At 41.2% G+C, this 14,457-nt stretch overlaps 1 protein-coding gene across 12 annotated transcripts in view; it reads right to left on the bottom strand.

Annotated features, from left to right (window-relative positions):
* Positions 1-14,457, bottom strand: part of LOC106613511 (dynamin-like 120 kDa protein, mitochondrial) — a 60,039-nt gene that overhangs the window by 31,942 nt on the left and 13,640 nt on the right. For 8 of the 12 annotated variants that reach the window (XM_014215848.2, XM_014215853.2, XM_014215849.2 and 5 more), the window contains 13 exons: positions 13,377-13,430; positions 12,636-12,746; positions 12,356-12,442; positions 9,561-9,674; positions 8,999-9,079; positions 8,779-8,853; positions 8,618-8,689; positions 8,307-8,406; positions 7,980-8,110; positions 7,599-7,671; positions 7,342-7,414; positions 7,061-7,176; positions 595-659 (listed from right to left, as the gene is read on the bottom strand). In XM_014215848.2, the coding sequence (XP_014071323.2) occupies positions 595-659; positions 7,061-7,176; positions 7,342-7,414; positions 7,599-7,671; positions 7,980-8,110; positions 8,307-8,406; positions 8,618-8,689; positions 8,779-8,853; positions 8,999-9,079; positions 9,561-9,674; positions 12,356-12,442; positions 12,636-12,746; positions 13,377-13,430 (1,152 nt within the window). The remainder of the gene's footprint in view (positions 1-594; positions 660-7,060; positions 7,177-7,341; positions 7,415-7,598; positions 7,672-7,979; positions 8,111-8,306; positions 8,407-8,617; positions 8,690-8,778; positions 8,854-8,998; positions 9,080-9,560; positions 9,675-12,355; positions 12,443-12,635; positions 12,747-13,376; positions 13,431-14,457) is intronic. The other 4 variants (XM_014215850.2, XM_045687323.1, XM_045687325.1 and 1 more) reach the window with 1 other exon arrangement.

The following is a 14,457-nucleotide window of genomic DNA, read 5'->3' as shown; positions in this document are numbered from 1 at the left end:
AACCTTCCAGAAGAACAACCAAAAATTCTTCAGAGCACTCAGGACCTCAGACTAGGTTGAAGTTTCACCTTCCAACAGGACAACAACCCTAAGCACACAAGCCAAGACAACACAGGAGTGGCTTCGGGACAAGTCTCTGAATGTCTTTGAGTGGCCCAGCCAGAGGCCGGACTTGAACCCGATCGAACATCTCTGGAGAGACCTGAAAATAGCGACGCTCCCCATCCAACCTGACAGAGCTTGAGAGGATCTGCAGAGAAGAATGGGAGAAACTCCCCAAATACAGGTGTGCCAAACTTGTAGCGTCATACCCAAGAAGACTCGAGGCTGTCATCGCTGCCGAAGGTGCTTCAACAAAGTACTGAGTAAAGGGTCTGAATACTTATGTTAATGTGATATTTCAGTTTTGTATTTTTAAATACATTTGCAAAAATTTCTAGAAACCTGTTTTTGCTTTGTCATTTTTGGGTACTGTGTGTAGATTGGTGAAGATAAAATACAATTTAATCAATTTTAGAATAAGGCTGTAACAAAATGTGGAAAAAGTCAAGGGGTCTGAATACTTTCCGTAGACAGACAGTTGATGGTCCTTACCCTGTCCAGCTCTCTCAGACGGGGGTAGTTGTTCTTCCACTCTGTCTCCAGGTTGAAGCGGGACGCTGATAGAGGAGAGGACAGACAGTTCTTCGTCATAGTACAGGCTAATTCAAATAATATATACACACCATGCAGGGATGTCCCCGACAAAAAATAATAATCTTGGGTCGACCGAGTCTCGTCTGTTCTTTGTATTTTTCCATATATAGACACCTCATGTTTGAATAAAATGAACTACATGTAGGCTACTAAGCTTCTCTGATGCTTTAAGCACTGCGATTAAAAAATGAAGACAGACAAATTACTAGAGGGAGTCAGAGATCAATATAGCCTTACAAAAATAAAAGAAATCTGTTCCCGACCCTCCTCCCGCTGCTGCTGGCCTTCACAGATTCTACTGTTATGCTCCTGAAGTTGCCAGTAATAGGCTACACCGGCGGGCAACAACCTTTTCCATTTGAAGTGCCAAGTTATCGTACCATTTCTACTGATCTGCGTGCTGATTTCATATGCACATTTTCGTGGAACAGTTTAATTTAATTTACAATAAAATTATATCTAAATGAAAATGATACAAATCTAAAAGTAACTTCTATTGCCATTACAAATATGTAAAAAGAGCCTGCATAAAGCCAACAAATAAAAACATTGTAGCCCGCAGGTAGAAAAATCCTGATAAAAACAACCTATAAATCACATGGCCTGTCTGCAAGTTACTTTTAACATTGTATCAACTATTAACTTGGTCAGGCCTAAGCTAGTGCTAGCCAACTTGCAACATTGTATAAAATGGGCCCTCAGAGTTTCCTGAGTCAGTGTGCTCCGAACAGATAGACACTGCTGTAGGCTATTTGCGCAAGGGATAAGAAGTAAATCAGGTAGGCCTATTTTATGTTACCACCAGATCAGAGCATGCATGTCATTTTATACCCCTTTCACACTGAGTGGTTATCGAAACGGAGAGAGCTGGGAAGATCTTTCAAATTGACAATCGTTCCTTAACGTAGCCTTTCTCAACGGATGTAAAAACAGACTTTGTTTACTTGCTGTTTGAGGCGAAGAAAGAAATAACTTTCAGAAAGCTATACAGCGCTGGTCAGTTAAGACAATCAGAAATAGTATCAGATCCCCAAATGGGCACATGTATAAGCCTACATTTACGTGCAGGACAGGTAGCCTAGGCCTACTTCTGTGTGTAATCAGGTGCGTGTCCTTACTCCAGATTGACAGGAACGCTCCAAACCTTAAACAATGAAAAAAATGGCCAACTCGTAAAAGGAATAAAAAAAACAATTTTAAAACTGTGTAGCCAAGGTCATGTGCTCCGCAAGCAACGTGTCCACTCCTACAATGACAACGGTAAGACTGTAATAATAATAATAAGTTGAATGCATTAAAATAAATTACCGGAACCAAACAAACATTGTAGGTTAGAAATGGTAATTAAATGTAAATGTACTACTGGTGATACTGGTGTGCCATACCCGTGGCCTCCGCAATGGATTAGTCCACTCATACAGGCGTGAATCAGATGGATGTCTCACGTGCCATCAATTTTTACAATATATTTGCCACCACTTGACAACAAACAGCCTATGGACCAAACAATCAACCAGGTGAATAAATGGGGCAGCCCAACACCATGCATATAGCGGATGCTTTTATCCAAAGCGACTTACAGTCAAAAATGCATACATTTTTTTTTACATATGGGTGGTCCCAGGAATTGAATCCACTATCCTGGTGTTGAAAGTGCCATTCTCTACCAACTGAGCTACAGAAGACAAAAGGACAGAGGACAAACATCCCCTTAATCAAGGACGGATTTAGATCTGGTAAAACAGAAAAACAAAAGTTTGGCCTAGGCTACTGTTGATTGCGAAGATGGCATTTTTCATTGCAGTATAACAAAAGTTAAATGCAGGCTACTGTGTGCTATTCAGTTAGGATGCAATTTTGGAACTTACATTTATTTATAAACATTAGTTTTACCATGATTATTATTATTATTGGATAGCATTATTATTGTAGGTATATTTATTAATCTAAACCAGTTCTTTAAATATGCAAAACGTGTTGTGTTTCATTCTGTTGAGATACATTTGCTGGCTAAATTCAGCATTTTTAAATTGTGTGCTCCGTATTTATACTGAACAAAAATAAACGCAACATGAAACAATTGCAAAGATTTTACTGAGTTACAGTTCATATAAAGGAAGTCAGTCAATTGAAATAAATTAATTAGGCCCTAATCTATGGATTTCACGACCAATCAGACTTCGTTTTCCCCCCACAAAATGGCTTTATTACAGACAGAAATAAGCTTCAGCACCACCTCAAATGATCCCACAGGTGAAGAAGCCAGATGTGGAGGTCCTGGGCAGACGTAGTTACACGTGGTCTGCAGTTATAAGGACGGTTGGACATGCTGACAAATTCTCTAAAACGACATTGGAGGCGGTATATTGTAGAGAAACAAACATTCAATTCTCTGGCAACAGATCTGGTGGACAATTACTGCAGCCAGCATGCCAATTGCACATTCCCTCAACATTTGAGACATCTGTGGCATTGTGTTGTGTGACAAAACTGCACATTTAAGAGAAGCCTTTTATTGTCCCCAGCGCAAGGTGCACCTATGTAATGAACATGTTAATCAGCTTTTTGATATGCCACACCTGTCAGGTGGATGGATTATCTTGGCAAAGGAGAAATGCTCACAAACAGGAATGAAAGCAAATTTGTGCACAACATTTTCCAAAAATAAGCTTTTTTTTTTGCATATGGACAATTTCTGGAATCTTTTATTTCAGCCAATGAAAAATGGGAAAAACACTTTACATGTTGCGTTTATATTGTTGATCAGTATACTTTTGGATCTAAATGCATACGGACGTCCTGTAAATTGATAAAATGTCCGGTAAATTAAAATCTTCCCGGTCACATTGTCCGGAGCCAAATATTTCGAACGGAAACCCTGACACACACACACACACCCCGACATACACACTCCCCATTGTCCCTCTCCTCTCCCTACACAATGAAGATGACGCTAATTGCCAGTGGTTGGGTTATTGGGCCAGAGTGGCGCCAGACACTGGGCCTGTGAGGATGGTTTTTGACGTGCAGCAGATCAATACGCCACACAATGGGAAGGAGAGCCACACCACAGCCACAGGGCAATAAATCTAGTCCCTGCTGCTACTGTTAGTGAGGACCACCGGCTGTCTGGGATAATTGCGGCTGGGAAGCAGCGCCGGTCGAGGGGAGAAGTGTGGCAGGGTGGTCGAGAGCAGGAGGAGGGAGCAAGTAGAGAGGAAAATTGTGCATCGCTCGCTAACAAATGTGGGTAGTGGTGGTCAGCCATGGCTGTAAGAGACTAGGACAGGAATGTCAAACTCAATCCACAGATGGCAGAGTGCTTGTCCAATTAAGACCTACACAACCAGGTGAGGGGAGTTCCTAACTAATCAGTAACTTTAAGGCCAAGCACCACAGGCTGAAATTATATTTTTGCATTTACCTGCCATTTTTTTGATTTTTATATTTTGGTCCATTAATATTAGCATTTTCAAAAAGTTTTTATTTATTTATTTTTTATCATGAAAATGTATATTTTATTTTGATTATCATACTACCTACAGTCATCAACATTAATACATTTTAAACACTTCGGACAATGAGTAGACGGGTGAGGCGGGACTTCCTTGCGCAAAGCAGTTTGGATGAAATTATTTAATAGTGCCTTCAGAAATTATTCATACCCCTTGACTTATTCCACATTGTTGTTTTACAGCCTGAACTCAAAATTGATTCAATAGGTTTGCACACCTGGATTGTATAATTTTGCACATTATTCTTTAAAAAAATGTCAAGCTCTGTCAAATTGGTTGTTGATCATTGCTAGACAGCCATTTTCAAATCTTGCCATAGATTTTCAAACTGATTTAAGTCAAAATTGTAACTAGGCCACTCAGGAACATTCAATGCCGTCTTGGTAAGACAACTCCAGTGTATATAATTGGCCTTGTGTTTTAGGTTATTGTCCTGCTGACAGGTAAATGTCTCCCAGTGTCTGTTGAATACCAGGTTTTCCTCTAGGATTTTGCCTGTGCTTAGCTCTACTCTGTTTCTTTTTATCCTAAAAAAAATAAAACTCCCCAGTCCTTGCTGATGACAAGCATACCCATAACATGATGCAGCCACCACCATGCTTGAAAATATGGAGAGTGGTACTCAGTGATGTGTTGGATTTGCCCCAAACATAAAACTTTGTATTGAGGACAGTTAATTTCTTTGCAGCTTTTCTTTAGTGCTTTATTGCAAACAGGATGCATGTTTTGGAATATTTTTGTATTCTGTATAGGCTTCCTTTTCACTCTGTAAATTATGTTAGTATTGTGGAGTAACTATAATGTTCTTGATCCATCTTAAGTTTTGTCCTATCACAGCCATTAAACTCTAACTGTTTTAAAGTCACCATTGGCCTCATGGGGAAATCCCTGAGCGGTTTCCTTCCTCTCAGGCAACTGAGTTAGGAAGGATGCCTGTATCTTTGTAGTGACAGGGTGTATTGATACACCATCCAAAGTGTAATTAAAAACTTCACCATGCTCAAAGGGATATTCAAAAATATATATTTGTTTAACCCATCTACCAATAGGTTCCCTTATTTGCGAGGCATTGGGAAAACTCTCTGGTCTTTGAGGTTGAATCTGTGTTTGAAATTCACTGCTCAACTGAGGGACTTTACAGATAATTGTATGTGTGGGGTACAGAGAGGAGGTAGTCATTCACAAATCATGTTAAACACAATTACCGTTTAATCACGTTTTAATGTAGATACTGTTCTTTGGAAAAATGCACCAAAAAAGCATTTGACATATTTAGTATTTTCCAGATCGATTAAAAAAATATTTATCCACAATCTGCTTTGTACAAGTCCGGTCTTGGAGTGTCTTAAAAAAAAAATGTAACTGAAAAATTCAGGCTGACTTCTTCCAGTGTTCAGAAAAATGGATTTGCACAACATGCAAACACATAATGAGATGTTGCCTCATTTGCATATGTCAATTAAATATTTCTGAAAAATTGTATTACAAAAAAGTACTATATTTCTGTGTACATTCAACTGGTAAAAGTTGATTGTGATATGACTAAGGAGAAAAAAATACCCTATAAGGGTGTGGTACCTGGCCTTATTTCAATCAATCAAGTACAAGGGAGGAGTGAAAACGTGCAGACATTCAGCCCTCCGTGGAATGAGAGTGACACATGTAGGCTAGGAGGTAGATGCCTAGACTGCCTATCAGGAAGGAAAAGGAGGCTATTTAAGCCATTGGCGACCCAGCCTCATATAGAGGTAGGCTGGAACAATAGAACGAGTCAAATTTCACCCAAGGCTGAAAAACGGCAAAAGAACATTGGCTAAGTTGGAACACTAGCGCGAGCCCATAGCAAATGAATGGAATCGAACGTTCGCAGAGCCTGTTTTGACTGGAGTGAAGCTTAGAATTCAATTTCGACAAAATGGCACAAAAAAATGTATCCCTTATTTTACCACTGCAATCTGTTCGTCGGACGAAACTGGAAAAAAACAACTTGTGTGGAAAGTAAACATCCGCACCTCGATGGTGTCAACAGTGCTTATGTCTGCGTAATGAGGAAGTAGGGAAAAAATAAAAACTTCTGACTATTTCTGGTCTAGTGATCGATGACAACCGAGCTCACTGCCCAGACTTACATAACTACAAAGAGGAGATTCTCCTGATTAAAATGGTGCCTGAGTTGAAAAAAAATGTAAATATACACATTGTGAGATATTTGGTGAAATAGAGTGGCATGCCTCTCCATAGAAAAACAATGAGGGGAGCTCAGCGTTACAAGGGCAAAACGTATTTTGGGGCTTGCATTTCATGACAACCGAGCTCGCTGCCCAGACTTACATAGTTAGAAAGAGGAGATTCTCGTGATTAAAATGGCGTCCGACCTGAAAAAAATCTATATATACACATTGCGAGATATTTAGCAAGATAGACAGACATGCCTATATTTCCCCTATAGTAAAAAATGGGACGACCTCAGAGTTCCATGAGTAAATTTTTGTTGTTTACATTTTAATTATAAACAACGTGGGCAGATCTCCATTGTCAACAACAGCAAAGCAGGCATTGTGACGTAGAACAATAAGCTGGGAATAGAACGTTCGGAAGGTGAGTTGGTGCCACGGTGCTCAATAGAACTAATAGGAGCTGGCAGGGTGAAAAATACCCTAAAATAAGGCCTGTTTTTTCGTGATTACTTCAAAACGACGGCAAGCAGCTGGGAAATATGGTCATACTATGAAACTGGGCTCCACGGCGGATGCAGTGAACTGGTTTTTATCCGAAAAAAAGCGTTGTTAAAAATGTCATGTGTCCAACCTAATAGAGGTGTATTTTGGGATCCTAACCCGTCTGGTTACCTTTGAAGGCGTCGGCCTGCTGCTCCACTGACTCCCTGACCATCTTCCAGAAGCAGTCGGACACGGCCAGACTGAGGTTCTTAGTGGTCACCTGGTGGGCTTTCAGCATGCCATCTCTTTGAAGGAGAGAGGGACACAGGTCAGGATAACATGCTCAATTTCAGCCGGATTTAAAAAAAAGAATTCTAATTGAAAACCACAGCCTTTCACCAAATTAATGAATTTACCGGCAATTCATTTTCTAAACCGAATGTGCAATAATAGGGAGTCAGGACACCCACCTAAGAAGTCTAGAGTTCTGGAAGAAGTCCTCTTCATAGTCTTTGATGGAGTCGATGCTTTCACCGGCACTGCCTTGGGAAGAAGGGACAACAGATGCACATGTCAGTGATTAAAGACCTGACTAACTCAGGCCAGATTCAACTAATGTACATTATTGTAATGTGGTTGGCAAAATTCCGGTAACTTTCCCCAAATTCCCTGAAACCTTGGTGGCATGTTACTGGAATTTTGCCACCCTAATTGTAATGCATCTTACCTTTCCCCGTCACCACAGCAAAATAGCCCAAGGCCTTCATAGGGAACAGTTTTCCTTCAACAATCTGTTGAATCTGTAGGGAGAGAAATACATCAAATCCAAGACGAGTGCGAATGCAATCAAGTGTCATTGGGTTTCATCCAGTCTGTACCTCTTGACTGTTTGAGTGTACCATCCAGCTTTTAAAACTAATGAAAGGGCACAATTTTTGGGCTAAAGAGGATTATAATTGTTTTCAGACCATTTGAACTTGACAAATGCATTTCGTCCATGCTCTGATTCAGGACTACCTAGACTTGTGAAGCAGAAATGAGTTGGAAGTTACAAAAAAGTTTCAAATCAAACATTTTGAACGTGTGTGTGTGTGTTTGCGAATCTCACCCGGTTAGGGCTGGCCAGGTTCTTCTCTGCCAGGTCTACTTTGGTCAGGACAAATATGGTCCTCTTCCCCTGCGGGTCCATTTGACTGACCAGGTCTGTGACGATGCTGCGCTCTGCATCCACTGACCCATCTGAGGACGAAAAAGAGAGATGGAGGGTTCGGGAAGAGCAGGGGAATAGAGGAGGCAGCAGAGAGGAGAGGAGTGGAGGAGGCGGCAGCAGAGAGGAGAGATGAGAGAAGGGAACGGAGGAGGGGAGGAAGAAAAGGAGCTCAAGGATGATCTGTTCATATTTGATCATGAAAAGGGGACTCCAGTGTTGACTCACCCTGGATGCAGAGGATGATGGCGTTGGGGTTCTGCATGTAGTTCTTGCTGATGCTGAAGATGGTCTCCTTGGTGTCGGCTGCCATGCCCGCTGTCACAGTCTGAGAGGAATACATAGCATCACATTACCTTAGAATCACTGCACCTACCACTGTATGGTCACTGTTCATGTACACAAGCGTGTGTGCTAGTGTGTTTCTGTATGCGCCTCTGTGTGTGTGTGTGCGTGTGTGTGTGTGTGTGTGTGTGTGTGTGTGTGTGTGTGTGTGTGTGTGTGTGTGTGTGTGTGTGTGCGCGCGCGTATACACTCACACTGATGACTCCTGGTAAGTCCACTAGTACCATCCTCTGGATGCCTGGTCCTTTGACACTCAGAGAGATCGTCTGCCATATGGACAAACATTTAGTCAGACATTAGGCACAAACTGAAGTACAATTTTTCAAGCTGAAAGCTATAGAGGTTCTGTCCTCACCTCAGGGCTGACTGTCTGTCCCTCCTTGACACTCTTCCTCATCCTCAGCTCGATCTCATGTCTCAGGGCAGCCAGCTTCAGGGACCAAATAATTAATAAATGAATGAGTGAATAAACCAGAAAACAAGTGAATGAATTAAGATTGAAAGACAGCAGATTTCCCCATTTGTTTACAATCCAGTCATCTCTCCCGCACATATGTATGCTGTATAAAACTTACGTCCTCCTCTTTGCCCAGGTCGAACTCTCGGCTGCTGTCCTTGAACATGGCTACGTGGTGCGGACCCTCGCTTAGCGTCACCTAGTGGAGGGGGAGAGAACAGCAGGCGGCAAAATGTAATTGACCACTTTCAAAGTCCCCAGGCCAAAACCACAACAGTAGTCTGGTAATGCTGCCCATCCATCCAGACCACACAGGCCTCATTCAACCAATCAAACTGAGGACTAGAACGTCCCATATGGAACCGTGTAGACCTACAGAGCCTAAGAAGATATCCATCAAGGCATTGCCACAGCAGTAGGCAAGGTTTGGACAGGTTGCCTTAAAAGGGGCAATCTGGGATTCAAAACAACAAAGCAGTCAGTCCGCCACTTAAAAGTTACATTCTTCAAAAATCAACAGCTATACATCAATTACAAAATGGATGTACCAAATCCCAGATAAAATAACAAACACCAAGTAAACGTTGGATCTTACACATCTTTGATATCTTTAAAGCTACAGTATAGGAAGTTAGGGATCTTGAGGCGGTTAAGGTAGTCTAGTAAATGAGTTATTCTACCTTGACAGGAGAGCGGGTCATCATTTCTCCAGAGCCCCGGGGGAAGATCCTAGCCTGGGCGATCATCTCCAACACACTGGTCTTCCCTGCACTTTGGTCTCCCACCACCACCACCTATAGTATAGCACAATGGAGGGAGGGAAGGAGGGGAGGGTTGGACAAAATGGGTGTGACAGATAGTAGAGGCTTAGCATTTCATAACAACGCCTTTTACAAGAGGAAATAACGGGGCCATACTTGCGAACATAAGCAACCATTTCAATTGAAACAGTTTCTCCGGCTCAAAAAAGCGTATCAGCCAATTCAAATCGTTCACGTAGCTGGTGTTCCAAACACTTGTTCATGGGAAGCGCCCTAAACACATCTATTGTGTTAGCGTGTTGAAAAAGGGACGTAGCCTGCATCCAACAGCTTGAAGATCGAGAATGGATTTAGTAAGGAGCTACCTCGTTCAGCCTTGTGCACAAACGCACTGCTATTGCCTAATAATCATAGTGCATATGCTATATTACACGGACGTGCGCACCTAAATGTAGGCGTACAACATTTTATCATCATCTACTTTGTCACATACGAGTTATTTGACTCGAGGAGGATGGGCATTAGTGTACAGTAGCTAAACAAAGTGCACATAGCTATAGCCTTCATTCATTCACCGTTTAGCAGTGTACCACCTAGAAGCGATGGTGATAATGGTAGCCTACATGAATTCTATTTGACAAATCCATAAGGCTCTTTGGTTTTTATTTTTAGGATACTTCAATGTTGTACGGTCCTCATTTATCTGGTTTGCAAAAACGCACGTGGATGTGTGCGAAACGGAAACGTGGGATTTTGTCATATATGCGAAAGCTTGAAAATGTTGTCTAATGTTAGTAGCCTAGTCAAGGATGCATCAAATGACTATTCAGTCTTTAGATTTTCTTTAGGAATGTTATATTTTAAGAAACCAGAGTACTTCTCAAACGAATGAGTGTATACTAGCAACAAAACACAACCACCAAACCAGACAGGCAAATTCAGGGCATCAAATACTTTCAAAATATAAAAATCATCTGGGTATGATACATTTTTGCATCATATGTTTCTGTGTTTGCATCATAAGGGGATGATTTCTGTATTTTGAAAGTTACATATCTTGAAAACATTTTGGGACTATTTTAACAACGGACTAATGAAACAAATAGCAAAAGTGAGTTTTTGGGTGGAATCTTCCTTTAAATGTTTGTAGAGGTCGACCGATTATTATTTTTCAACGCCGATACCGATATCGATTATTGGAGGACCAAAAAAAGCCAATAGCGATTAAAAATCGGCAGATTTGTTTATTTATATATATGTAATAATGACAATTCTAACAATACTGATTCAACACTTATTTTAACTTAATATAATACAAAAATAAAAATCAATTTAGTCTCAAATAAATAATGAAACTTGTTCAATTTGGTTTAAATAATGCAAAAACACAGTGTTGGAGAAGAAAGTAAAAGTGCAATATGTGCCATGTAAAAAAGCTAACGTTTAAGTGCCTTGCTCAGAACATGAGAACATATGAAAGCTGGTGGTTCCTTTTAACATGAGTCTTCAATATTCCCAGTTAAGACATTTTAGGTTTTAGTTATTATTGGACTATTTCTCTCTATACCATTTGCATTTCATATACCTTTGACTATTGGATGTTCTAATAGGCACTACAGTATTGCCAGCCTAATCTCAGGAGTTGATAGGCTTGAAGTCATAAACAATGCTGTGCTTCAAGCATTACGAAGAGCTGCTGACAAACGCAGGAAAGTGCTGTTTGAATGAATGCTTACGAGCCTGCTGCTGCCTACCACCGCTCAGTCAAACTGCTCTATCAAATGTCAAATCCGGAAACTATCATTTCCAAAACAAAACGTTTATTCTTTCAGTGAAATACAGAACCGTTTCCTACGGGTGGCATCCATAAGTCTAAATATTGCTGTTACATTGCAGAACCTTCAATGAATGATATGTCATAATTATGTAAAATTCTGGCAAATTAATTACGGTCTTTGTTAGGAAGAAATGGTCTTCACACAGTTTGCAACGAGCCAGGTGGCCCAAACTGCTGCATATACCCTGACTCTGCTTGCACAGAACGCAAGAGAAGTGACACAATTTCCCTAGCTAATATTGCCTGCTAACATGAATTTATTTTAACTAAATATGCAAGTTAAAAAAGATATACTTGTGTATTGATTTTAAGAAAGGCATTGATGTTCATGGTTAGGTACATTGGTGCAACGATAGTGCTTTTTTCAGGAATGCGCTTGTAAATCATCACCCGTTTTGCGAAGTAGGCTGTGATTCGATGATAAATTAACAGGCACCGCATTGATTACTTGCAACGCAGGACAAGCTAGTTAAACTAGTAATATCATCAACCATGTATAGTTAACTAGCGATTATGTTTAGATTGATTGTTTTTTTTATAAGATAATGCTGGCTAGCAACTGACCTTGGCTCCTTGCTGCACTCGCGTAACAGGTGGTCACCCACCTGGTGAGGTTAGCTTAGGGATAATGTGTGCCATCTTATCTAAGGGGACCAGCTCCAATTTAGCGTTCTGTCATAAATCAATTTAATTTAATTGGCTGATACACATTGTGAGCCGAAGGAAACGGTTTCAATTTTTAAAAAATGGTTACTTCTGTTGCCAAGTATGGCTCCAATATTTATGGTATCTACTAAAGAAACATGTACATAAAAAAGAATGTCTCCCTAATTTGATTGTGTTTCCTGACAGCCATGACCATTTGGTTTATCCTTACCCTGGGTAGGTGATCCTGGGTGTTGTAGTTGGAGTCAAAGTCTGAGAGGATGTCCAGGACCTCAGAATACATGTCAATCAAAGACTTCTGTAGAAGGAATACAGATGGAATAATACTTAGGGCAATGCCTGATGGGAGAATGAGTCTATTTCTTCAGGAGACAATGTTTTGAAACAAACTCATTGATTAACTTGTACTACCATGCAGAACACTGTTGTGCGTATGTGCATGACTGTGTAAGTGTGTGTGTGTGTGTGTGTGTGTGGTGTGCGTGACTCACACACACCTTGATCTTCCTCTGGTGGATGCCCTTCTCGTCTTTCTGCAGCACCACTTTCCTCAGGTCCTTGTTCTCCTTCTCCAGTCTCTCCAGCATGCGCTGGTACTTCATCTACGCACAAGAGAGAAAGATCAAGCTTTAACATCAAATACTCAGTCCATTTATCAAAGTAAACTGGATTTTTGTAAACCTGACTTTACAAGGTCAATGTGGTACCTTACAAGTGGAGTCGATTTAAGGAAAGATGTGGACCATTCAGTCCATTTACCAAAGTAAACCGGATGTATTTATTTTATTGGCCCATCCATTTGATACCGGATCCAGCGTGCCTGGCACCGATGATCACACGACGCTCAAAGACGCTTAGGTCACTCGTTTCGCCCATTCTTACAATAAATTGAACGGTAACTGAACGCGTTGATGCCTGTCTGCCTGCTATGTTTAGCAAGCCACGGCCACGTGACTCCATTTTCGTGAACAGGTTGGTGTATTAATAAACTGTCTGGAGAGTGTATATAACATTCTGTTGGTGGCAAGAGTTTCAGATTTTAAACTGAAAAACTTCAAGTGTTGAATCAAGCGTGGTTTTGTGTATCAGTTCACACACAATGTGCCATGGAATCGTTACATCGGAAATCTCTTCCCAGCTATTTTGCATCCAGTAAACCAGATTTTTATTATGTGGAATAAAAACGTGGGGTCTATTAAACAAGGAAGGACATGGACCATATTGGGCTGTACCTGAGTTCGGAGCAGTTCCTCTTGAAGCTGGTCCACCTTCTCCTTGTCTGAAGACTGGAGACAGAGAGCAAGTTTATTAACCCTCTCTCTCGCAAGTCTGGGACGTTTAACCCATCACCCTCTGTGAGCCACTCCAAACCCACTGAGACCACTAGCATCATCACAGACAGCTAACGTGCACGTTACATTACACAGACCAGCGGGCACCACAGCGGAGGAAAGTCAAGTTAATAGAAAAAAAGGGGGAAAACTGATTCCAGTCCAGGTTGTAGTCATTTGTTTGGTCTTAAAATGTAATACAGTAAATCAACGTGCAAGAATCACAGGCACAAGTCAAATCAGTCCCTGGAAAAGACATCTGAATTATACCAATCATCAATCAAGAGATCATTATCAAGATTATTACAGCATGATTAAACATGATTTTTCATGACTTCAGCAGCCCCCCAGATTAAGAGTTCCACACCTGCAATGCATTTTTGAGAGGTGGAGATCACAAAGCAGAGACAGAAGGAGACAGAGCACCAGTGAGCGGATGGATAGGGACAGCAAGAAGGGACAACAGATTAAAACACACACGTACAGTACACACACTGATAGATGAGAGACAGGGGCTATAGCAAAGGTGATTGTGCTAACTACGTGCAAATTGCAATGTCTTGATAATAGGCTATAGCAGTTAATCTGAATAGTGGACTAAGAAGAAAGATCTAGTACTGATTCCTACATCCTGATATAGGCCTATACCCAGATTTCACTGTATAACTGACATTTAGGATAATTCCAGAAGTCCACAGCACACCATGCAGCGGGGTGTCCCTCCACTCCATGCAGTGTAGGTTGTCCGTACATTAGTGAAGTGTTACGGGAGGACCATTGGCCGTAGTCCAGCGGTTCGCATGAGATAGGGAGACTAAGCTACTGCGGTACTGAACTGGTGGACAGGTGATTGAGATTTCCAGGCATCAGACATGCCATCCCACCAGTGGCACATCATAGCAGTCACAGCACACTGCCCTGAGGGACACCATGTGGATGGATGATGTTTTCCAATGTCTCGCTCACACTAATGGGAAGTTTG

The sequence above is a fragment of the Salmo salar genome, chromosome ssa10 (genome assembly GCF_905237065.1).
Source record: "Salmo salar chromosome ssa10, Ssal_v3.1, whole genome shotgun sequence".
NCBI classification, from domain to species: Eukaryota; Metazoa; Chordata; class Actinopteri; order Salmoniformes; family Salmonidae; genus Salmo; species Salmo salar.
The sequence above is the reverse complement of the archived record's forward strand: the minus strand, read 5'-3'. Positions and strand labels throughout refer to the sequence as shown.